This window comes from Carcharhinus amblyrhynchos, chromosome 19 (assembly GCF_965287045.1).
Source record: "Carcharhinus amblyrhynchos chromosome 19, sCarAmb.v2.hapA, whole genome shotgun sequence".
Classification (NCBI taxonomy): domain Eukaryota; kingdom Metazoa; phylum Chordata; class Chondrichthyes; order Carcharhiniformes; family Carcharhinidae; genus Carcharhinus; species Carcharhinus amblyrhynchos.
The window spans coordinates 6,286-33,253 of NC_137342.1; the positions used below are offsets into that span (position 1 = coordinate 6,286).

Here is a 26,968-nt window from a genome sequence, read left to right on the forward strand (position 1 = left end):
GACCTCATAAATGACCTGGATGAGGAAGTGGAGGGATGGGTAAGTAAGTTCGCTGATGACACGAAGGTCGGTGGTGTTGTGGATGATCTGGAAGGATGGCAAAAGTTGCAGCAGGACATAGATAGGATGCAGGACTGGGCGGAGAAGTGGCAGATGGACTTCAACGCGGATAAATGTGTTGTCGTCCATTTTGGCAGAACCAACGGGATGAACGAGTACACTATTAAGGGCAGAAGTCTGAGTAGTGTTGAGGAGCAGAAGGATCTTGGGGTCCGGGTCCACAGGACTCTTAAATCGGCCTCGCAGGTGGAGGAGGTGGTCAAGAAGGCGTATGGTGTACTGGCCTTCATTAATCGAGGGATTGAGTTTAGGAGTCGGGAGGTAATGCTGCAACTTTATAAGACCCTTGTCAGGCCTCATTTGGAGTATTGTGCGCAGTTCTGGTCGCCTCACTATAGGAAAGATGTAGAAGCTATTGAAAGGGTGCAGAGGAGATTTACAAGGATGTTGCCTGGACTGGGAGGCATGCCTTATGAAGTTAGGTTGAGGGAGCTGGGACTCTTTTCCCTGGAGAGACGAAGGTTGAGAGGCGACCTGATAGAAGTTTACAAAATGTTGAGAGGAATAGATAGGGTGGACTCTCAGAGGCTATTTCCCCGGTTTGAAATGGTCGCTACGAGAGGACACAGATTTAAGGTGCGGGGAGGGAGGTTCAGAAGTGATGTTAGGGGTAAGTTTTTCACTCAGAGGGTGGTGAGTGAATGGAATCGGCTGCCGTCAGTGGTGGTGGAGGCGAACTCGCTGGGGTCTTTTAAAAGACTTCTGGATGAGTATATGGGGTTTAATGAGATTGAGGGTTATAGATAGGTCTGTAGGTTGGTAGGTGATGTGGTCGGCGCAACTTGTGGGCCGAAGGGCCTGTTTGTGCTGTAGTGTTCTATGTTCTATGTTCTATAGCTCAATCCCCTCAACTCCGGTATCAGCCTAGTAAACCTCCTCTGCACTCCCTCCAGGGCCAAAATATCCTTGCGCAGGTGCGGCGCCCAAAACTGCACACAGTACTCCAGCTGCAGCCTCACCAGTGCCCTATACAGCTGCAGCAAGACCTCCCTACTTTTATATTCAATCCCCCTCGCTATGAAGGCCAGCATCCCATTCGCCTTCCTGACCACCTGCTGCACCTGCAAGCTGGGTTTTTGCGACTCATGCACAAGGACCCCGAGGTCCCTCTGCACCGTCGCCTGCTGCAGTATTTCGCCACGTAAGTAATAGTCCTTCCTACCATTCTTCCTACCAAAGTGGACCACCTCACACTTGCCAACATTAAATTCCATTTGCCATTTCCTGGCCCATTCACCCAGTGCTCAGGCTGAGCTGCAAACTCGGGTTTAAATGTAACTTCAGCTGATGAAGTGGAGAGTGCAGAAAGTAACCCTGCAGTGGACACTGGGGAGAGGAATACAGCCTGGGATCAGTGCACCAATGCTGGATCTTTAAAGAATCTATGACTTAAACATTTTCATTTATATCAGTTTGTTGACTTTAATGTTGCCTTCCTTACACAGAAGGCAACGAGGAAGACGGATAAAAACAATGAGGAAGAGAGAGATTTCGTAGATGTGACTGAGTTGTCAGATGAAGAGTTAAAAGAGCAGCTTATAAAATATGGATTTTCTGCAGGTCCTATTGTGGGTGAGTATTAATACTGAATTGTGCAGTTATGCAGTGAATGGCTCAAACAGGCTGTCTTTCTCTCTTCCAAGTGTTGAGAGTCTTGACACAGATAGTTGGCAGGAATTATGGATGAGAAAAGCCATCCAGCTGACTTTGGTATCTCCAACAGAAAGTTATCCATTGAAACATCCAGCTCTGTTTTAGATTATTCCAGAGCTTTCAGTTCCACCATCCAGAAACTCTTTCATGATGTAACCTGAATTAATCTTCTGTTTGTTTGAATCTGCGACCCTATTATTCTCTCTCGGTTCCATTTCATACATTACTTGGAATCTCTTTCTGCCATTTCCTTAATTACCTTGTATCCCTGTCTTAAGATCTGCTCTCAGGTTCTTCCCATCAGTGTGAAAAGCTCCTGCCTTTCCTCAACTCAAACTCCAGACACTATCCACTTGGGTGAATTTGTTATTAATTAGTACATGAATTGTGTTTCCGTTGCAAAGCAGTTATTTCCTGTGGGGAAACTGAATGTTCAAATGTTAAATGCTATCCGTGTCAATCCTGTAAATGACCTCTTTGTAGTGTTATTAATGTCAGTAAGCATAGCAGTTATAGTCTGAGGTTACACAACTAAATCACCTTGAATCATTCATTAACAGCTCTCTAAGTAACGCTTTAGAAGTTTTAATTTCTACGTACCACTCCTGTTATAATACATAAGGCATGTATTCCATTTTTACAGACAGGATTTTCCAGCATTCATACTTGTATGCTCATAGAATCATAGAACCCTACAGTGCAGAAAGAGGCCCTTCGGCCCATTTGAGTCTACACCGAACACAATCCCACCCAGGCCCTACCCCCACATCCCTATATATTATTACTCGCTAATCCCTCTAACCTACGCATTTTAGGACACTAAGGGGCAATTTTAGCATGGCCAATCAACCTAAGCGCATCTTTGGACTGTGGGAGGAAACCGGAGCATCCGGAGGAAACTCACGCAGACATGAAGAGAACGTGCAAACTCCGCACAGACAGTGACCCAACCGGGAATCAAACCCAGGTCCCTGGAGCTGTGAAGCAGCAGTGCTAACCACTGTGCTACCATGCCGCCCTGATCATGGCCTGATCCTTTGCAGATGATGGTAGTCACTAGCGGTTAAGGAGTTGTAGAGTAACTCCCTGGGTACCTAGTTCAGTGCTGCTCATGAGTAGGATTGATCCATCTGTGTACCTATTAAGTAACTACTAGCCAAAACCTTGAAATGTGTGGTGAAATTACCATTATTGCAACAATATTTCTTTAAATGCCATGCCATTCCACACAGTGTCAGCCATTTCGCAACATGTACATCCCATTACTTTCATCTTTCTCATATCGTCATTCCATTGATCAGCCCACCCCTTTCTAATTACAAACCCCATCCCGTTCCACCCTTTCTACATATCCTCAACCCCCAGTAAAGATTTCCAATGAGTGGAAAATCTTCCCTCATATCTTCAGTAGATCTTTTTGCTGTTTGGTTGTGTTTGGTATCCAGAAATTTACAAACTTTGTGGGGTAAAAGGCGAAGTGCCCAACATGGTGCATGTCACATCTGACTCTCCGTGCACTGTGTGTTATACTTCGGTCTGAGGAAGCAAGTAACAATGGACTGGTCTTGCCTTCAAGAATACATGTCACAATGCTGGGATAATGCTAAGTTTGAATGCTGTGTTTTAATTACTGCTCAGGAAATCTGTTAGGACAAGCAAATTGTTTAATTCCACAAGCAATACCCCAGACCACAACTGTTGGCAGCTAGCTCTTGGATATAGTTAAACGTAACCTGATGGAAGCAGCCTTTGCCTTTTGTGAAAAATGCCTGATCTCCTGTCACTATCACTTTGTGTTGTGTGGTTGAGATTGGGAATTCTGTTTTTCATCGTGTACCCATGGTTCACTGGGTGAAAACCCAACTGATGTGCAGATAACAAAGGGCTAAGTAAAGGGGAAAAACAGAGTCCCATTCCTGATTGTGCAAGTTATCTTTCCACTTAACACTCCGCTACCGAGCTGAAATAGTGTTACATATACTGATCAGTGTTGTATCTTCCAATAATGCGCTTCTGTGTTGTACAAAGCAGTTTTGTCAAAAGGCCATTTTGCTTTGAAAAGTTGCTGGTGAGTTGAATAACATGTCCTTATTGTCACCCTCATTGTTGTGCAGCTACCACTAGGAAGATTTATGAGAAGAAGCTGGAGCAGCTGATGCACCAGCGCTCAGTAACTGAGGAAAACCAGCCAAATGGGAGCACGGATTCTGATCAATACAGTGACACAGAAGAAGGTGAATAGACCCGGCTTAATGGAAACTTTCTTCTTGTAAATAAAACAGAAAGTTACTGGAAAAACCCAGCAAGTCTGGCAGCATATATGGAGTGAAATAGAGTGGCACAATGGCACCGTGGTTAGCACTGCTGCCTCACAGAGCCAGGGACCTGGGTTCAGTTCATGGCTTGGGTCACTGTCTGTGTGGAGTTTGCACATTTTCCCCATGTTTGCGTGGGTTTCCTCTAGATGCTCCGGTTTCCTCACATGGTCTTTGCTGGTTGGATGCGTTGACCATGTTAAATCCTCTCTGTGTGCCCGAACAGGCACCAGAGTGTGATGACTAGGAGATTTTCACAGTAACTTTATTGCGGTGTTAATGTAAGCCTGCTTCTGACACTATTAAATTAACTTTAACTTTAAAAACTTTTAGACTGCAGTGAAAACAGAGTTAATATTTGTAATCGGTATGACTTTTCAGAGCTAAAGAGAGCAGGGAGGTCAGTGATTGGAAGGATTTCCCAGTAGTCACAGACTTTCTACTCTGTTCCAGCTACTCCACAACTTATTTTTCTCTCTCTTTAACTCTGAAGAAGAGTCACGCAAATTTTAAGTGTTCATTCTGTTTCTCTCGTCACAGATGCTGCCAGACCTGTTGAGTTTTTCCAACATGTTACCTTGCTCATAACTGCCAGTTTATGGAAAGAAAACAAGGGATGCTCTGTGGCACTGCTACAGTGCAACTCGCACTCAATTTAAAGGCTTGGATTCCTGGACTTCCATTCAAAAGGGAAATGTTTACCATGAGCTTTCATTCTTGTATTACATATATTTGAAATATGAATTCCTGATGCTTACAAAAGTACTTGAGAACAGAAAAACTGCTTCTAATACCCATCCCATAACAAAGTTTCCATCTCCAATATTAGTCATACATTTCACTCTGATTCTCTCTCTTCTCCTGTTAATCTGAGTTTGTATTTAACTGAATCAAATCAAAGGGATCTGAATCTTCAGTTTGGATCAGAAGATCATCATGAACCAATCTCTGTTCTAGTGAACGGTGACAGTCCAATTCCTTTTTTCAAAAAAACTTCCGTACTATTCTGTCATCATTGGCTGTTCCATATCTTCCATATCCATATAACAACCCTGTACAGTTAAACAGTCTTTGAACCATTTATTCTTATTTCATACCTGCCTTAAATTTATGAGGAAGATGGAGGAACAGATTTGCAGTGAAGTTACCAAAAGGTGCGTGAGTAATAGGAAATGTGTTGACAGGAGATGTTAACTGCTCCAATAGTGAATGATGGAGTCATTTAAGAGCAGAGATGGGTGCATACATCTCCCATTCTTTTTACTGTTATGAAGAGGCCAGTTTCTATAATCCCTTTTTATAACAAATTAGTTTCACTTCTCCATTTGTCTTTAGTGAGCCTCTGCTGTACTTTTCCCATCTGGTCTGGAGGAGGGGACCGAGTGTAAGGTGTTGAAATTTGCTGATGACACAAAGATTGGTGGAACGGCAAATTGTGCGGAGGGTGTGGAAAGTCTGCAGAGGGATCTAGATAGGCTGAGCGAGTGGGCGAGGACCTGGTAGATGGAATACAATGTTGGCAAGTGTGAGGTGGTCCACTTTGGTAGGACGGACTACTACTTACATGGCGAAAAGCTGCAGCATGCTACGGTGCAGAGGGACCTCGGGGTCCTTGTGCATAAGTCGCAAAAACCCAGCTTGCAGATGCAGCAGGTGGTCAGGAAGGCAAATGGGATGCTGGCCTTCATAGCGAGGGGGATTGAATATAAAAGTAGGGAGGTCTTGCTGCAACTGTACAGGGCACTGGTGAGGCAGCAGCTGGAGTACTATGTGCAGTTTTGGTCGCCGCACTTAGGCAAGGATATTTTGGCCTTGGAGGGAGTGCAGAGGAGGTTCACTAGGCTGATACTGGAATTGAGGGGGATGAGCTATGAGGAGAGGCTGAATAAACTGGGCTTGTACTCGTTAAGAGTTTAGAAGGATGAGGGGAGATCTCATTGAGACATACAAGATGATGAAAGGGATGGATAGGGTAGAGGTGGAGAGGTTCTTCCCGCTCAGAAAGGACAGCAGGACTAGAGGGCACAGCCTCAAGATTGGGGGGGGGCACAGTTTAGAATGGCGTTGAGGAGGAACTTCTTCACTCAAAGGGTGGTGAATCTCTGAAATTCTCTGCCCGTTGAAGTGGTTGAGCTTCCTCGCTAAATGTATTTAAGATGCGGGTAGATAGGTTTTTGGTAGGCAAGGGGATTAAGGGTTATGAGGAGAAAGCGGGAAAGTGGAACTGAGCCACTTCAGATCAGCCATGATCTTATTGAATGGCGGGTTAGGCTCGAAGGGCTAGATGGCCTACTCCTGCTCCTATTTCGTATGTTCTTATGACATCCTTCCTAAAGCAAGGTGCCAGTAATCAAGTGCTGTGTCATAAATGTAGCCTAACCAATAATTTATAAATGTTAATAAAAGTTGGAGTATTTCTGAACTTTAAATTTATTATGATACCACTTTTAATGGAACTCAGTTGAATTGATGGATCGGCACTGAAGCAGTGGTTTGTGTTTAAAGCTGGTTCAAGTACAAATTAACCATTTATTTTGACTCCATAGAATTTTGATCCCTCAAGAAAAAGCAGAACATGCTGGAAATACTCAACATGCATGTTATCTGTAAAGTGAGAAATGGAGTGAACCATAGAACACCACAGCACAGAAACAGGCCTTTTGGCCCTTCTTGGCTGTACCAAACCATTTTTCTGCCTAGTCCCAGTGACGTGCACCTGGACCATATCCCTCCGCACCCCTCTCATCCATGTACCTGTCCAAGTTTTTCTTAATTGTTAGAAGTGAGCCTGCATTTACCACTTCATCTGGCAGCTCATTCCACATTCCCACCACTCTCTGTGTGAAGAAGGCCCCCCTAATATTCCTTTAAACTCTTCCTCCTTCGCCTTTAACCTATGTCCTCTGGTTTTTTTCTCCCCTAGCCTCAGTGGAAAAGGCCTGCTTGCATTCACTATTTATTATACCTATTATAATTTTATACACCCCTATCAAATCTCCCCTCATTCGTCCACGCTGCAGGGAATAAAGTCCTAACCTATTCAACCTTTCTCTGTAACTCAGTTTCTCAAGTCCCTAATATTTTAGGTTGATAAAACCTACCAACTTTTAATTGTACACAGTACACTATAAGCTTTCCCATTGACACAGTTCACATTAGCACTGCCAAATGTGTGTTCAATGTCAATTAAATATTTTTAAATTTATCCTGTCGGTTGCCTAGGTTGGACTGGTTCAGTGCTGTGTAACTGCTGTCTAAAATTCTGCTTGTTTTTTCTCTCCGTGATAGATCAGGTGTGTTGGAACCCAAGAAGATTGTAGATTTCTGTGATCAGAAAGTAGTTCTAAAACTTAGTGAATTACTTAACTTTGTAATAACCTTTTGATATTCAGAGATCATAAATGAAAATAAGGAGCTGTTTACAAGCAAGGTCAAGACTCCCGCAATAACCAGGCATAGAAAAACTGAATACAGTCGGGTAAGTGATTTAGATGGATTATTGCAGAACATTTTCAGCCATGAATCTTTCACTGTCAAAAACCCAAATATAAATTTCAATAATTATATACAGAGTAGAAATTGATAAATAATTTGAATTAAGCCACACAAATAACAGAATGGGATTTATCGCTAAAAACAATAATCTTTCAGGTCATTTAAATTGAGAGAAATACATTCTGATTAGTGTTTTTTAAAATATTTTGTGCACATCTGTGCTATTTGAGAGTGAGTGTAAAATAGCTTGCAGTAGTTTGTGAAACAGAATCATTAAGAATGTTTTATTGATGTCTTAATGAGGCACTACATTCTTTGTGGCTATAATTAAAGCATTTGCTGGAGCAACTCAAGTAGAAGTTTCTAGGGTATCATTTAGTAATTATTATTAGGATGTTTTTGCAGAATTGAACTGCTTTTAATATTAGGGATTTGACTTTTACAGCATACAAGTAGAAGTGTTCCTGATCTGTTATCACTTCAAAGTCTGGAAATGATTCAAGGTGATCTCAGACAGTGAATGTGCTTATGTGGATTCATTTATTTACTTTTGTTAAGTTAGCATCTGCTACAATAGAAGAGAGAAATATCATTAGAATGCTACTTAATAATCAGCTAATTACTAAGACCATATAACCATTTACATGGAATGTTCAGCATGTAACAGACAGTTGGTTAATCCGTTGTTAATGCTTAATATAAGCTTCCCACCACACTATTTCATCTGACTGTATGAACATGTCCTTCTATTCCTTTCTCCTTTGTGCACTAACCTAATTTGCCCTTAAGTGCACTTGCACTTTAAACATGCATAGTGTACTACACAGTGACTAGTAGATTAATTACACATGGAGCGTGGTCTGCTGAATTATATGTAAATATGTTAAAATGTGGAGCACTAGTGCATGTAGCAGGAGAGAGAGCACATTTCTACCAGTAATATATGTATGGGTGTATTTTATATATTGTCTTTCACAACCACCACACATCCTAAAGTGCTTTTGAATTATTGTCACTGGTGTAAATGTAGGAAATGTGATGACCAATTTGCACACAGCACACTACAAGTTTGTGCATTTTATTACTGTTTGTACTATCAGATCATTGTCTAGTTTTGTTTTAGGTTTATGGTGAATAGATAACTATTAATCAGAACAACAATTTGGTTGCAACCAGTTAAAAGGACATTCATGCTTTCTGAAATAAAAATAAAGTACTAGAAATGTGAAGCAGTTCAGGCAGAATCTGTAAAGTAGCGATGTGGGTTACTGACAATTGTAATAGCATTGGAAAGGGCACAGAGAAGATTTACCAGGATGTCCCTTGGGCTGGAGAGCTTTAGTTATGAAGAGAGATTGGATAGACTGGAGTTGTTTTCCTTGGAGCAGAGGAGACTGAGGCAGCGGGTGGCATGTCTGAGATGTGTAAAATATGAGGGGCATAAATAAAGCAGACAAGAAGAAACTTTTCTCCTTGATGGGGGATTAATGACTAGGGGCATTGTTTTACGGTAAGGTGCGGGAGGTTTTGCGTGGTTGTGAGGAAAACATTTTCAGCCAGAGGATGAGGGGAACTTACTGCCTGAAAGGGTGGTGGAGGCAGAGACCCTCACAACATTTAAGTATTTAGATGTGCACTTGCATTGCAAAGGCATGCTATGGGCCAAGAACTGGAAAATGGGATTAGAATAATTAAGCAATTTGTTTTTAACTGGTGCAGATATGATTGGCCTTCAGCCTATCTTTTCTATGCTGTATCATAGGCACCTTACTCATTAACTTACCAAGGTAAATGCTGACTTACTTGGACGTTTCCGGCATTTTGGATTTTTTCCTCTTTGCTACAGTTGAGGGTAGCTCTCACTGAACCAAGCCAGAACTATCTGGAACTTCCTGGTATAAATGTGATATTTAGTTGTGACTTAAACTGGTATATGTACAAATCTTGCACGTCAATTTACCTTTTTGAAAATGAGATCACAGCATCACATTTAATAAATTATCATTCTTTAGATTTGCTTTATGTTTTTTCTCTGTCTCCTGGATTTCACAGAATCCCTACAGTGTAGAAGGAAGCCATTTGGCCCATTGAGTCTGCACCAATCACAATCCAATCCAGGCCCTATTCCCGCAACCCCACACATTTATCCTGCTAATCCCCCTGACACTACGGTCAATTTATCATGGCCAACCAACCTGACCTGCACACCTTTGGGAGGAAACTGGAGCATCCAGAGGAAACCCACGCAGACATGGGCAGAATGTGCAAACTCCTCACAGACAGTCGCCCAAGGCCGGAATTGAACCCTTGTCCCTGGCGTTGTGAGGCAGCATTGCTAACCACTGTGCTGCCCAAGTATAAATTTTTTGTTTTGTTTTGTTAGGGATTTGGGCACTGCAAAGCTTCAAAGTTTATATTTGTTATACTTGAATGATAAACTGCAAAATTTGAGGCTTTTCTGGAAAACGTTCTCTCAACTTTAGGGATTCAAATATTTAACTATGATTGACAGGTGTAACAAGTAGGGAGAGCTGACAGTGATCCCAGTTTCAGGATCATTAGTAACCCTGAAATCATTTTTTTTTGTAAGTACTCCTTTAATCCATTGCTAGTTCGAATGGAGTGTTGGAAAATTAACTGCATGCAATTATTGCATTCTTTACATCTTTCATCATCCATTCCTTTGACCTTGGATTGATTTATTTTAATTTCTCGAATCTTGCTAGTGTGTGTACTCTTGTTTACCTTTTGTTTTGAATGCAGTTTTTCCATATAAACTTATTTAAATCTTGTTGGGATTGGAGATAATTGTGTACAGGACACTGGAACTGAGGTGAAAAATAAACTGAGATCCTTATGTGTAGAATAGTGCATTGGAGTTCAGGGAAAGCAGTATTTGGCAACTAGTGTGAGGTCATGCATTTTGGTAGGAAAAATGGGAAGGTGACTTATCTAAATGGGGAGAGACTTCAGGATGCTCCAGTGCAGAGGGATCTTGTAAATGGGTGACAGAAAACAAGCATACAGGTAGAGTAGATAATAAAGAAAGCAAATGGAATGTTGGCATTTATAGCTAAAAGAATAGAATATAAAGGTAAGAAAGTATTGTTGTAACTATACGAGGCATTGATGAGGCTGCACGTGGAGTATTGTGCAGAGTTTTGGTTCCTTTATTTGAGGAAAGATATAGTGGCATTGGAGGCAGTTCAGGGGAGGTTTACTAGATTGATTCCAGAGATGAGGGGTTTATCATATAAAGAAAGATCGAACAGTTTAGGCCCATACTCACTGGAATTTAGAATGAGGGGAGATCAAATTGAGCTGCCATGATTAATACTGGTCTTGTATCCCAGCCTTGGTAGAGGAAAAGTGATTTAATTTTGTTTTTTTCTTTGTATCAGAATGCTTGAATAGTATGTGGGATAACTTCTGTAAATCTTAACAAATGTTTTCTGCAGGAGAAACAGAGCAGAGGAACTGTTGAACTGCTGTACCGAAAAGCAGCCATTCTGGTAAATGAGAACTCTGAGCAGGGAAGTTGCTAACTCCTGTATCGCAGAGCGGACTCTCTGCTCCTTTAATTGCACCTCCCTGGGGTTGTGGATCTTTTGTTTTTATTGCTTTAAGTTCACTTACTGCATCTAAATTTGCAATGAAAGCTTTACAATCATGTTTCATTTTATAGGTTGAACAAAAAGAAGTAATAAAGGACAATCTGCTGGAAGAAATGTTCCCTAATCAGGCACCAACACCTACTGGAATCAGGTAGGCTAGAGAATAAAGAAAGGATATTACAGCACAGGAACAGGCCCTTAGACCCTCCAAGACTGAACCCGGTGATAGTGAGCAGAGCACTGTGGAAAACTAGTGTCCCATGCTGCCTGTCTTAACTAAATCCCTCTATGCTTCCGGGGACCATATCCCTCTATTCCCATCTCATTCATGTACTTGTCAAAACACCCCTTAAAAGTCACCTCCGTATCCACTTCCACTACCTCCCCTGGCAACGAGTTCCAGACACCCACCACTCTGTGTAAAAAATCTGCCTTATACATCTCTTTTAAACCTCGCACCTTAAACCTATGTCCCCTAGTAATTGACTCCTCCACCCTGGGAAAAAGCTTCTGACTATCCACTCTGTCCGTGCCTCTCATAATCGTTTAGACTTCTATCAGGTCGCCCCTCAACCTCCGTTGCTCCAGTGAGAACAAATCAAGTTTCTCTGACCTGTCCTCATAGCTAATGCCCTCCATGGCAACATCCTGGTCAATCTTTCCTCTACCCTCTCCCTCTGAATGACATTATTGTTACTAGAGAGGCGGTGCTCGACAGACTGGAGGGACTGATTGTGGACAAGTCCCCAGGACTGGATGGAATGCATCCAAGGGTTCTGAAAGAAATGGCGGAGGTGATAGTGGATGCCTTGGTGATTATTTTCCAAACGTCGCTGGATTCCGGGGAAGTGCCGGAAGATTGGAAAATGGCTAATGTTACGCCGTTGTTTAAGAAGGGTGGCAGGCAAAAGGCAGGGAATTGTAGGCCGGTTAGTTTAACGTCTTGTAGGTAAAATGTTAGAATCCGTGATCAAGGAGAAAATAGCGAGGCATCTTGAGGAGAATTGTTTGGTAGAGCAAACGCAGCACGGTTTCGTTAAGGGGAAGTCGTGTCTGACAAATTTATTGGAGTTCTATGAGGATGTGTCGAGGGCGGTGGATAGAGGAGAGCCGGTGGATGTAGTGTTTCTTGATTTTCAGAAGGCGTTTGACAAGGTGCCTCACAAGAGGTTATTGTAGAAGGTTGAGGGACATGGAGTTGGGGGTAGGGTGTTAGCGTGGATAGAGGATTGGCTGTCAAAGGAGAGCATCTTGGGAATGGTGATCATAATTCTATCTCCTTCACGATTGCATTGGAACGAGATAGGATCAGGCAGGCTAGGAAGGCGTTTGTCTGGAGTAAGGGGAAATACGAAGACGTCAGGCAGTTAATTGGACAAATAAACTGGAAGGAGGCATTCTTGGGGAAAAGTACAGAAGGAAGGTGGCGGATATTCAAGGAATGTTTGTCTGGAGCTCTGCACGACAACGTTCCGATGAGACAAGGAGGTTTTGGTAGGTCGCGGGAACCGTGGTGCACAAAGGCTGTGGTGAACCTAGTCAGGAAGAAAAGGAAGGTGTACAAAAGGTTCAGGGAGCTAGGAGATGTTAAGGATCTAGAGGAGTATAAGGATTGTAGAAAGGACTTAAAAGGGAAATTAGGAGAGCCAGAAGGGGTCATGAGAAGGCCTTGGCGGGTAAGATTAAGGAGAATCCCAAGGCCTTCTACAAATATGTGAAAAGTAAAAGGATGAGAAGAGAAGGGATAGGACCTATAAAAGGTGAAGGGGGAAAGGCCTGTGTGGAACCAGAAGAAATGGCGGAGGTGATAATGAGTACTTTGCCTCAGTATTCACGGTGGAAACTGATCTGGGAGATTTTGCTACAGGTTTGCAGCAGATAGAAAAGATTGAGTATGCGGATATTAAGGAAGAGGATGTGTTAGAACTTTTGAATTCTATCAAGATAGACAAGTCGCCGGGACCAGATGGGATGTACCCCAGGTTACTGTGGGAGACGAGGGAGGTGATTGCAGAGCCCCTGGCGACGATCTTTGCGTCATCGATGGAGACGGGAGAGGTTCCGGAGGATTGGAGGATTGCGGATGTGGTTCCTATTTTCAAGAAAGGGAACAGGGATAGCCCGGGAAATTACCGACTGGTGAGTCTGACCTCAGTGGTTGGTAAGCTGATGGAGAGGATTCTGAGGGACAGGATTTATGAGCATTTGGAGAGGTTTAGCATGATCAGAAATAGTCAGCATGGTTTTGTCAAGGGCAGTTCGTGCCTTATGAGTCTAGTTGAGTTCTTCGAAAATGTGACTGAACACGTTGACGAAGGAAGAGCAGTGGACGTGGTTTACATGGACTTCAGCAAGGCGTTTGATAAGGTCCCCCATGCAAGACTTCTTGAGAAGGTGAGAGGGCATGGGATCCAAGGGGCTTTGGCTTGTGGATCCAGAACTGGCTTGCCTGCAGAAGGCAGAGAGTGGTTGTGGGTGGGTCTTTTTCTGCATGGAGGTCGGTCACAAGTGGAGTGCCCCAGGGATCTGTCTTAGGACCCGTCCTGTTTGTCATTTTCATAAATGACCTAGATGAGGAAGTGGAGGGATGGGTTAGTAAGTTCGCCGATGACACGAAGGTTGGTGGTGTTGTGGATAGTCTGGAAGGATGTCAGAAGTTGCAGCAGGACGTAAATAGGATGCAAGACTGGGTGGAGAAGTGGCAGATGGACTTCAACGCGGATAAATGTGTAGTGGTCCATTTTGGCAGGAACAATGGGATGAACAAGTACACTATCAAGGGCAGGAGTCTTAGCAGTGTTGAAGAGCAGAAGGATCTTGGGGTCCGGGTCCACAGGACTCTTAAATCGGCCTTGCAGGTGGAGGATGTGGTCAAGAAGGCGTATGGTGTACTGGCCTTCATTAATCGAGGGATTGAGTTGGGAGGTAATGCTGCAACTTGTCAGGCCCCACTTGGAGTACTGTGCCCAGTTCTGGTTGCCTCACTATAGGAAGGACGTAGAAGCTATTGAAAGGGTACAGAGGAGATTTACAAGGATGTTGCCTGGATTGGGAGGCATGCCTTATGAAGATAGGTTGAGGGAGCTGGGACTCTTCTCCCTGGAGAGGCGTAGGTTGGGAGGCGTCCTGATAGAGGTTTATAAAATGTTGAGAGGAATAGATAGGGTGGATTCTCAGAGGCTATTTCCCCGGGTTGAAATAGTCGCTTCGAGAGGACACAGATTTAAGGTGCAGGGAAGCACGTACAGAGGTGATGTTAGGGGTAAGTTTTTCACTCAGAGGGTGGTGAGTGAATGGAATCGGCTGCTGTCAGTGGTGGTGGAGGCGAACTTGCTGGGGTCTTTTAAAAGACTTCTGGATGAGTATATGGGATTTAATGGGATTGGGGGTTATAGATTGGTCTATGGATTGGTAGGTATTGATGTGATCGGCGCAACTTGTGGGCCGAAGGGCCTGTTTGTGCTGTAGTGTTCTATGTTCTATGTTAAATAGGAGGCAGAGAGTGGGGGTCAATGGGTGCTATTCGGATTGGCGGTTGGTGAATAGTGGAGTGCCCCAGGGGTCGGTGCTGGGGCCTCAGCTATTTACCATTTATATAGATGATCTGGAGGAGGGAACCGAGTGTATGGTGTCGAAATTTGCTCATGACATCAAGATTGGTGGAACGGCAAATTGTGCGGAGGGTGTGGAGAGTCTGCAGAAGGATCTAGATAGGCTGGGCGAATGGGCCAGGAACTGGCAAATGGAATTTAATGTTGGCAAATGTGAGGTTGTCCACTTTGGTAGGAATAATGGTAGGAAGGACTATTACTTACGTGACGAAAAACTGCAGCATGCGACGGTGCAGAGGGACCTCCGGGTCCTTGTGCATGAGTCGCAAAAACCCAGCCTGCAGGTGCAGCAGGTGGTCAGGAAGGCAAATGGGATGCTGGCCTTCATAGCGAGGGGGATTGAATATAAAAGTAGGGAGGTCTTGCTGCAGCTGTATAGGGCACTGGTGAGGCCGCAGCTGGAGTACTGTGTGCAGTTTTGGTCGCCGCACTTACGCAAGGATATTTTGGCCTTGGAGGGAGTGCAAGAGGAGGTTTACTGGGCTGATACCGGAGTTGAGGGGGTTGAACTATGAGGAGAGGCTGAATAAACTAGGCTTGTAGAGTTTAGAAGAATGAGGGGAGATCTCATTGAGACATATAAGATGATGAATGGGATGGATAGGATAGAGGTGGAGAGGCTCTTCCCGCTCAGAAAGGACAGTAGGACTAGAGGGCACAGCCTCAAGATAAAGGGGAGGCGGTTTAGAATGGAGTTGAGGAGGAACTTCTTCACTCAAAGGGTGGTGAATCTCTGGAATTCTCTGCCCGTTGACGTGGTGGAGGCTGCCTCGCTAAATATTTTTAAGACGCGGATTGATAGGTTTTTGATAGGCAAGGGAATTAAGGGTTATGGGGAGAGGGCGGGAAAGTGGAACTGAGCCACGACAGATCAGCCATGATCTTATTGAATGGCGGGGCAGGCTCGAAGGGCTAGATGGCCTACTCCTGCTCCTATTTCTTATGTTCTTAAAGCCTCCACATCCTTCTGATAGTGTGGCAACCAGAATTGAACATTTTATTTCCAAGTGCAGCCTAATTAAGGCTCTATAAAGCTGCAACATGATTTGTCAATGTTTAAATTGAATACCCCAGCCAATGAAGACAAGCATGCCGTATGCCTTCTTCACTAGTCCACCTGCGTTGCCACTTTTAGTGACCTGTGTACCTGTACACCCAGGTCCCTTTGCCTATCGATACTCCTAAGGGTTCTGCCATTTATCGTATATTTCCTACATGTATTCCAAAATGTATTCCCTCACATTTGTCTGGATTAAACTCCATCTGCCATCTCTCTGTCCAACTGACCTATATTCTGCTGTATCCTGTGATGGTCCTCATCGCTATCTGCAAATCCGCCAATCTTTGTGTCGTCCGCAAATTTACGAATCAGTCCAGTTACATTTTCCTCCAAATCATTTATATATATTACAAACAGCAACGGTCCCAGCACTGATCCCTGAGGAACACCACTTGTCACAGCCCTCCATTCAGAAACGCACCCTTCCACTGCTACCCTCTGTCTTCTTTGACCGATAGTAGTCATGATGTGGGTATGCCAGCGTTGGACTGGCGTAAACACAGTAAAAAGTCTGACAACACCAGGTTTTAGTCGAACCGATTTATTTGATAATAGACTCACAAGCTTTCGGGGTTAGTCCCTTCATCACCTGACAAAGGGACTAACCCCGAAAGCTTGTGAGTCTATTATCAAATAAATCGGTTGGACTAAAACCTGGTGTTGTCAGACTTTTTACTGTACCTTCTTTGACCGAGCCAGTTTTGTATCCACCTTGTCAACTCACCTCTGATCCCATGTGACTTCACCTTCTGCACCAGTCTGCCATGAGGGACGTGAAGTCCATGTAAACAACATCCACTGCCCTCCCTTCATCAATCATCTTCGTCACTTTCTCAAAAAACTGTATTAAGTTTGTGAAACATGAACTCCCCTTCATAAAACCATGTTGCCTCTCACTAATACATACACTTATTTCCAAGTGGGAATAAATCCTGTCTCGAAGAATCCTCTCCAATAATTTCCCTACCGCTGACGTAAGGCTTACCAGCCTGTAATTACCTGGATTATTCTTGCTACCCTTCTTAAACAAAGGAGCAACAATGGCTATTCTCCAATTCTCTGGGACCTCCCCTGTAGCCAGTGAGGATAGAAAGATTTCTCTCAAGGCCCCAGCAGTTTCTTCTTTTGCCTCTCAGTATTCCGGGGTGTATGCCATCCGGTCCTGGAGACATGTCTACCTTGATGTTTCTGAAGAACCCCAATAACTCTTCCTTTTTGATCTCAACATGACTCAAACTATCTGCACATCCTTTCCCAGACTCATCATCCACCAAGTCCTTCTCTTAGTGAATACTGATGCATAGTACTCATTTAATACCTCACCCATTTCCTCTGGTTCCACGCATAGATTCCCTCCCTTGTCCTTGAGTGGGCCAACCCTCTGGCTACCCTCTTGCTCTTTATAAATGTGTAAGAAGCCTTGGGATTTTCCGTAATCCTACTGGCCAGTCCTTTTTCATGACCCCTTTCAGCTCTTCTTCCTTAAGTTTCTTTCTACTTTCCTTGTATTCCACTCTTCGTGTGTTCCCAGCCTCCTAGCTTTGACAAATGTTTCCTTTTTCTCTTTGACTCGGCTCACAATATCTCTCGTTATCCAAGGTTCCAAAACTTGCCAAACTTATCCTTCATGCTTACAAGAATGTGCCAGTCCTGAATCCCCATCAACTTAGACTTGAAAGCCTCCCACATGCCAGATGTTGATTTGCCCTCAAACATCTGCCCCCAATCTACATTCTTCAGTTCCTGCCTAATATTGTTGTAATTAACCTTCCCCCAATTTAACACCTTAACTTGAGGACTGCACTTATCTTTATCCATCAGTACCTAAAGCTTATTGAATTGTGATCACTGTTCCCAAACTGTTCCTTTACTGAAACATCGACCACCTGGCCGGGCTCATTCCCCAATACCAGTCCCAGTATGGCCCCTTCCTTAGTTGGACTATCTACATTTTGTTTCAAGAAGCCCTCCTGGATGCTCCTTACAAATCCTGCCCCATCCACGCCCCTAGCACTAAGTGAGTCCCAGTCAATATAGGGGAAATTAAAATCTCCCACCACAACAACCCTGTTACTTTTACACCTTGCCAAAATCTGCCTACGTCCTCAACCTCCTGCTGGCAGTTGGGTGGCCTATAGTAAACCTCCAACATTGTGACTACACCTTTCCTATTCCTGAGCTCTATCCATATTGCTTTGCTACATGAGCCCTCCTAGCTGTCCTCCCGGAGTACGTATTCTTCTTAACCAGTAGTGCAACTCCCCCACCCCTTTTACGGCCCACTCTATCACGCCCGAAACATTTATGTCCCAGAATGTTAAGCTGCCAAGCCTGTCCTTCCCTTAACCAAGTCTCTGTAATGGCGACTACATCATAGTTTCTAGTACTAATCCAAGCTCTAACTTCATCACTTCTCGCATCAAAACAAATGCACTTCACTACCAGACCCTGTCTGATTTGCAATCCCACCCTGCCTGTTGTTTCTCTGAGTCTTACAGGCCCTATTTTCTCGTTCACTTTCAGCTAATTCACCCTTGCTTTGGGTTACACCCCCCTGCCAAACTAGTTTAAATCCTCCCATGTGACACTAGCAAACCTCCCGGCCAAAATATTTGTGCTCCTCCAGTTTAGATGCAACCTGTCTTTCTTGTACAGGTCCCATCTGCCCCAGAAGAGACCTCAATGGTCCAGATATCCGAAACCCTCCCTCCTACACCAGCTGTTTAGCCATGTGTTAAGCTGCACCATCTGCCTATTCTTAGCCTCACAGGCACTTGGCACAGGGAGTAATCCTGAGATTACAACCCTAACTTTCTACCTAACTCCCTAAACTGCTGCTACAGGACCTCATCGCTCTTCCTGCCTATATTGTTAGTACCAATATGTACCATGACCTCTGGTTGTTCACCCTCTCCCTTCAGAAAGCTTTCTGCCTGTTCAGAGATATCCTGGATCTTGGCACCAGGGAGGCTACATATCATCCTGGAGTCTCTTTCACGTCCACCTATCTGCACCCCTAACTATAGAGCCCATAACCATAGAGGTTGCTGTTCTTTTTAAGTCCATCAGTAATGTTTTGGAAGCTAGTTACTGTGGTGTCTCCTCAGTCACATCACAAACATTTCCACCTGTTGTACCTAAAATGGAATATCTTTACAGGGAAATCGTAATAAAAAGCTAAAATTAAAGGTGCTAGATATGAATGCACAAATCACATGTGACCAGATGACTTAATGCACAAGTAGTGATAAATGGACTAATCTACTAGCCTTTACTGAAACATGGTTTTAGGACAATCAAGGTTGGGAGCTAGAAAAAATGGAAAAGGAGAAGGGTAATAAAAGATGAGGTAAAGGCAATATAAAGAAAGGACTCAATGCAGAAAATCAGGATGTTGATTCAGAATGACTGAAGCTATGAAATAAAAAGGCAAGTCATAATACTGGTGGGAATAGGTTGTAGCTGCACATTGCACCCCCGCGCGTGCGCACACACACACACACCACCAACAGACACACACGCACACACACACCTAGCACCTGCAGTTAAACACAGTACAAATGTATAAATCAAGAAATTATTACATTATCCTTGTTGCCCTTTAATCCTGGCGGGTCTTAATTTCATAGACTGGGTGAACCAAATTGGTGAAAGTGACTCCAAGAACACGTCTAAGAATGTCTTTGAGACAGTTTCCTGGAAAAATATGTTGAAGAATGTGTTGTTAGATGAAGGTTTTGTAATGAGAAAGGAGTAATTTGTCATTTTCTCACAATGCACCTTCTGGGGGGAGAGTGATCGTGATAGAATTTCACTTCAAGCTTATGAATGAAGTGGTTAAATCAGAAACTTGTGGCCTTAAATTTAAGCAAAGTCAGGTGTTAAGTTTTAAGAGGTGAATTGGCTAAGGGAAAATGGGGAATTTGAATAAAAGGTATGATGAAATAAAAAATGCCTTCATTCTGTGTTGTGAATCTTTGGAATACTCTTATCTCATGCTCATTTGTCAAATGTATTCAAGACTGAGTTGATTGATTTTAAGCGTTCTTAGAATCAATGAATACGAGGATAGGGTGAGAAAGTGGAGTTGATTCGACCATGATCCAGTTGAATGGCGGAGCAGGTTAGTTGGACCATTTGGTTTACTGCCACTACTTGTATTCTGTACAGCAATCCTACAAATTCAAATAGTGAATGTTGGCTACCATAGATGTTGGTGTATTGGCCAGACTAGAAACTACCCCACCTGACCCACAAACAAAATCCATCCAAAAAAGTATGGAAGTGAACCACTGATCAGGGTGGCTGCCATTTTTGTTATTTGTCAAGTGGCCTGCTCTGCATGGTCGTGTCTTAAACTCCTGTACATTTTTACAACACAGTCGGTACTGCCTGCTTGATCGCTTGTACCCAGTGAGAAGTAAAACATCCATTTGAGGCTGATAATGAATGCAAATAGAACAGGTCATTGAATCATACAATCTCTGCGGTGCAGAAGGAGGCCATTCAGCCCATCAAGACTGCAGTGACAACAATCCCACCTAGGCCCTATCCCCATAACCCCACATAATTACCCAACCAGTCCCCCTAACACCAAGGGGTAATTGAGCATGGCCAATCAACCTAACCCACACAACTTTGGAGTGTGGGAGGAAACCAGAGCAGCCAGAGGAAACCCACACAGACATGGGGAGAAAGTTCACACTCAACACAGTAAACCGAGTCCCTGGCACTGTGAGGCAGCAGTGCTAACCACTGTGCCACCATGTCGCCTCATGAGTGCCATTGGTGAAAAGGTCAACAAAATCCTGATTGTTAGGATTAATAAGAATGGTCTTATATATAGCAATCCACAATACATATTTTGTGATTATTGATTTTAGTACAATAGATATCCATTTTCCTACTTTGTTCATGGATAAATATTTTATGTTTAACATAGAGGGTGAAGTCACAAAGCAGCTAATGAACCATGCTTCCTTGTAATGCAAATTCTGTCAGCTAGTTGTTTTTGATATGTGCCAGTGCTGAATCTCCATTTGGTAACAATTAGGAAGATTAATATTTGCTTTAAAATTTTGTCAGCAAGCAAAAAGTAATTTGAATGAACTGCTAACCTGTACAGAAACTATGATTGATGTACACGTAGTCAAGCTTATTGGTGGATGTAAGCACATAGATCCTGAACATTGCTAAGCAGTTAAATGTCCGGCCTCGCTTTTATCATTCTGAGTCCTGATCTCCTGGAAAACACAGGCCAATGTAAAATCTAAAGTTCATATCAACATGCTAGGGTTTACCCACTCGCATTTGATTTAATTTGATTTGATTCATTATTGTCACATGTATTAACATACAGTGGAAAGTATTGTTTCTTGCATGCTATACAAAGCATATCGTTCATAGAGAAGGAAACAAGAGATTGCAGAATGTAGTGTTACAGTCATAGCTAGGGTGTAGAGAAAGATCAACTTAATGCAAGGTAAGTCCATTCAAAAGTCTGACAGTAGCAGGAAAGGAGCTGTTCTTGAGTCAATTGGTACGTGACCTCAGACTTTTGTATCTTTTTCCCAACGGAAGAAGGTGGAAGAGAGAATGTCCAGGATGCGTGGGGTCCTTAATTATGCTGGCTGCTTTGCCAAGGCAGCGGGAAGTGTAGACAGAGTCAGTGGATGGGAGGCTGGTTTGCGTGATGGATTGGACCACATTCATGACCTTTTGTAGTTCCTTGCAGTCTTGGGCAGAGCAGGAGCCATATCAAGCTGTGATACAACCAGAAAGAATGCTTTCTGTGGTACATCTGTAAAAGTTGGTGAGAATTGTAGATGACATGCCAAATTTCCTTAGTCTTCTGAGAAAGTAGAGGCATTGGTGGGCTTTCTTAACTACAGTGGGGACCAGGACAGGTTGTTGGTGATCTGGACACCTAAAAACTTGAAACTCTCGATCCTTTCTAATTCGTCCCCGTTTATGTAGATAGGGGCATGTTCTTCTCTACGCTTCCTGAAGTTGATGACAATCTCCTTCGTTTTGTTGACATTGAAGGAAAGATTATTGTTGCTGCACCAGTTCACCAGATTCTCTCATTCCTGTACTCTGTCTTTTCATTGTTTGAGATCCGACCCACTACAGTGATGTCGTCGGCAAACTTGAAAATCGAATTGGAGTGGAATTTGGCCACACAGTCATATATGTATAAAGAGTATAGTAAAGGCTGAGAACACGGCCTTGGGGGGCACTGGAAAAGGTCCCTGAATATCAAAAAGTAACCCTCAAAATATATGTGTGTGTGTGTATATTGGCCTAGCTTATGCAACTTGTACTCATTGTTCAGCTCTCTTAGCCCCTACATCATTCTGGTGGGTCTGTGCTATCCTCTCCAAGGCCAATATATCCTCGATGTATTTAAGCAGCTCCAGTCGGCAACCAACACAGCTGTTTCTCTCTTACAAAAGAAGCTCCTCCCTTCAACCTTATGATCATATGACCCTGTGTACCTTAACACACCTTCCATTACTTTAATCAAAAAACCCAGGGATCCCCTCTATTTAAAACAAGAGTGCATTAGCCTTCTGTTAAATAAACACTACACAGCTGAAATGAGTAATTATCCTGCTTTCTCAGCATCTGAGCTGCATTCCTACCAGACATATTGACTGCCTGTAGAAAAAAACTGAATCTTAAAACCGTCTACAGAAACATAACCCATATCATTAGCACAGTATCGTCACAAATATCCACCCACGTTAATGATTCCTCTACTCTGACCTCTAAATCTCTCTGCTGCTCCGCAGTCCCTAGTTTCTCACAGGTTATAATATATTCTGATCTAAATTTCTTGACTTCAAAGCAGATGATATTTTTCCTACAATGAACTCTCATCTACTAGAGTTATCATTTACTCAATCTATCAATGTCCCTTTACAACTTTCTGCTCTCCCCTGTATTACTGTGGTACTAACTTAATGTTATCAAACTTGAAAATGCAGTTCTTTATACTTTCATCTAAGACATTTACAAACATAGTGGAAAATCTGCTGATCTGTAGCCACCAGCTAGGTTTTGCCTGGAGCGTGTATCCCTGTTATCTTCATTCTGTCTATAACCAATTCCCAGTCAGTTGCAATTCAATGTACAAATGTCCCTCAGTCCAGTGAATTACTTTCTGGAATTTGTTCAGTGACGTGTATCGTGCATTGGACTTGGTAATTATAATCCTACACTCGCTCCATACTTTGATGTGAACTTTGTATCAAAGAGATAGACATCAGCATGTGCTGCTACTGCCAGTTCTTTACATTGACAATGTGCTGTGCCAATGAATTTTTGTTTTGATTTTCTCACCACAATGGGTGAAAATTATTGTGGAGTCATCAACTAGCTGCACTATCATTATCTCAGAATCACACACCTTGTTTGAGATTCTGCCAGTATCTGACAGAGGTTGTGTAGTTGTGCTGATAGTCGGTAATTAACTTAAATTTTACTCAGCACTTTAACGTTCTAAATAACGAAGGTCTTTTTTTGCAAGAAACAGACCAGTTATTCTTGTATCCCCAACTTTGTCCACCCAAATCCAGTAGCTTCAACATAACTATTGAGTGGCCATTTGTGATTAAATGCTACAATTTAATGTAATACTTTAAAAACTTTCTCATTCTACACTGTATAGCAGGTATAATTCACTCAGTCAGGAATGGAATCTTAATATTCTAGGTTACCAGGTATTCTAGAATGATAGAGAAAAGGGAGAGTCTGGTAATATTCTAAATATGATTTATTACAGTTGTAGAACTGAATCTATTTGGCAGTCTACTTATTGTGGGAGCCTTCCTAGCTGAGCTCAATTCAACCTTAACAGACATGCATGCTCGCATACTTGCGCACGCACACAAATGTACATTCCCAGCGGATCAAGCTCATCTCAATAATTCTTGGTGTCCTGAAAAAGGATTGAATCTGGAGCCTTTCAGGGCTGGGTTACTACTCACTGGAAACATTTAAGAGATCAAGCAAATATATAAAATTTTTAAATGAGCCCATTGCTCTTAAAAAGCTAAGTGCAGTTGAAAGTTTTAAGAACTGTATCAAATTTAAGATATCCTAATTTTTTATTTGCTGCATTCTGCCTGACTTCATAGTGCCACTTGCCGGAAACCAATCAGAGGGGCTGCTGGGAGACCAGTTGAGTTCATGTTCAAGGATGCACTTCCAAGAAGGCCTGTCCCTAAAGTTCAGCCAGTCACACAGGTCAAGCCAGAGAAGAGTAAAAATCAACGCTCTGTCTCCATTTGGATGCAAATTGTGGTGCTTCTCATTGTTGCTTTCTTCCTGTTCTTGGTTTATCAAGCTATGGAAACAAACAAAAGGAATCCGTTCACTGTCATCCCTGAAGATTCCTCTAAGGCAGCGGCTGGCAGTCACCATTGAGGAAGCTTAATCATCAGTAATATATCCTCAAGTTCAGATGTGAACATACAGTTTTGTTTTTTGTATTGGAACAGAGATTGGGGAGTAGGGGGATTACTGGGAGGAAAGTGAGCATGTTTAATAAAAGCAGAAGAGGAAAATGGACATTTGATTTCTGCTTTAGAGATGGACTGTATCAAATCTCTGTGCCATATAAGGAAAAACATTTAAAAATTACAACCTCAGACTTTTTTGTAAACTATTTTTCTAAACTTAGAATTTCTTTTTTTTAATTGATCATGGCATAATTGGTACAATGAGATGCTACAAAGTGTATTTGTAGCCATTTTAAGTAGTGATTAATGAGGATGGTAAAGTCAATAGTAATGTTAAATCTTTTATACCTTTTGAAATGTGGTTAGACTGGGCACGAGGTCAATGATCTGTGTTCTAAAATTAATGCTGTGATGCAGGTAATGTTGAATTGTGTTGGTCTTGTAGAATGAGGATTGAACTAGAATAAAGGTGTTCTACATTATTACTTATGACAGAAGTACATCCACTTTGACAACATGTTTGAAAAATGTTGCATCTTTCAGTAAAGAATTTAATTGGATCGAACTACAAATTACATCATGAGTCCTGGCACATACCAATCTGTGGCATCAGATATTCTTTATTGTTCATTGCTGTCTTTACTGTGACAATTTCATTATTTAATGTTAGATTACATGAGTATACTTGTGTATTTTAATTGTCTGGAACCATGTCTTTTTAGAAGTCCTATTTATTAGCAATACTAAATGTTCATGTTAAAATAAAATGACTAAAATAATGGTTACCGTGTAGCTCATATACAGTTTACTAATGGCATTTTTCTTTCTGGACAACATTCCAACACACTCTGCTGAGCTCTGACAAAGGGTCATCCAGACTCAAAACTTTGGCTCTATTTTCTCCACAGATGCTGTCAGACCTGCTGAGTTTCTCCAGCATTTTCTGCTTTTGACTCCAACAGTCCTTTGTGATTGACCTCATTGGTCACTATATATTTGCTGGAATCCAGATCGTGTGGATATCCTGCTTTGATGAAGAGTCCTTTGAACTCAACGTGAACTCATAATGTTAACTCTATTTCTCTGTCTACAGATGCTGCCAAACTTGCATGGTTTTTCCAGCATTGTCTATGTTTCTGTGGATAGCCTGGTGTTTCTACCAAGATTACAGTGGCCATTTGGCCAGCCCTTGTCTTTGGTGCTGAATGCTTTGCTCTGTTGAATGTTTGACAGTACTTGGTTTTACAGTCTTTAAATGTGCTTAGCTGTGTGTTGATCAGATCATAGAACCCTACAGTGCAGAAAGAGGCCCTTCGGCCTGTCGAGTCTGCACCAAACACAATCCCACCCAGGCCCTACCCCCCCCCATCCCTACCTATTATACCCACTAATCCACACATCAAAGAACAAAATCAGCCCGGGAAACAGGCCCTTCGGCCCAACAAGCCCGCACCACCAGTCCCCCTCTCCACCCACGATTGCTGTCTAATGTTTTATGGCCATCCAGATTGAGGGAAACTGATTTAGGGACAATTTATTCCTGCCAATCAGCCTAACAGCACATCTTTGGGGTGTGGGAGGAAACCGGAGCACCCGGAGAAAACCCACGCAAGCACAGGGAGAATGCGCAAACTCACAGACACCGGCCCAAATCCATGTGTCTGCACAGCAAGCAGCGACAGTCACTGAGCTGTTGTCTTGCCCAGTATCTTGTCCAATTTAGGCACACATTAACGACATGAAGCACTAGGCCAATCTCGAACAACTAAGAGCAGCCCCAGTACAACCCATCGCGTGTATGCCCCTCGTTGGACTGACTTATAACCTGTGAATGAAAAGGGGAAAAAAAACATTATTATTATACCATATCCATTTACCTTACCAGGGATGCCCCAAAGCTAATGACCCTTATTTAAAACAATCTCCTATATCCACCCATCTCCAACTCAGTCATGTGCCTGTCTAAGTTACTCTTAAATGACTCTAGTGTGTTTGCCTCCACCACCTTACTTGGCAGAGCATTCCATACCCCCCACTACCCTCTGTGTGAAAAACCTCCCTCTAATATCTGTGTTGTACCTCTCCCCCATCACCTTATGTCCATGGCCCCTTGTCCTACGTGTCTCTGTCATAGGAAATAGCTTACCTCTGTTTACTCTATCTATACCCTTCATAATCTTATATACCTCTATTAGATCCCCCCTCAGTCGGCGTGTTTCAAGGGAAAAGAGCCCCAATTTGTTCAATCTTTCCTCATAACCCAGTCCTTCCGTACCAGGCAACATCCTGGTAAACCTCCTCTGCACTCTCTCCAGAGTCTCCACGTCCTTCCGGTAGTAAGGCGACCAGAACTGGACGCAGTACTCTAAATGCGGCCTAACCAATGCACTGTACAACTGCAACATTAGACTCCAGCTCTTATATTCTATACCCCTTCCTATAAAGGCTAACATACCATAGGCTTTCTTCACCACACTCTCCACTTGCACTGCCACCTTCAAAGACTTGTGCACTTGCACCCCCAGGTCTCGCTGCGATTCTATACTCCTTACGGGCTTACCCTTTACCATATAACTCCCCCCCTACATTATTCTGGCCAAAATGCATCACCTCACATCTATCCGGATTAAACTCC

The 26,968-nt window shown here is 42.9% G+C and overlaps 1 protein-coding gene across 1 annotated transcript; it reads left to right on the forward strand.

The window, feature by feature from the left end:
* Window positions 1-1,565: 1,565 nt before the first annotated feature.
* LOC145355576 (lamina-associated polypeptide 2, isoforms beta/delta/epsilon/gamma-like) lies at window positions 1,566-25,556 on the forward strand (the record flags this gene model as incomplete). The annotated part of the gene is made up of 5 exons (XM_080207826.1): window positions 1,566-1,692; window positions 3,888-4,007; window positions 7,481-7,566; window positions 11,269-11,348; window positions 24,010-25,556. Coding segments are annotated over 5 exons (702 nt in total), but the record flags the coding sequence as incomplete, so codon positions are not given.
* Window positions 25,557-26,968: the final 1,412 nt, after the last annotated feature.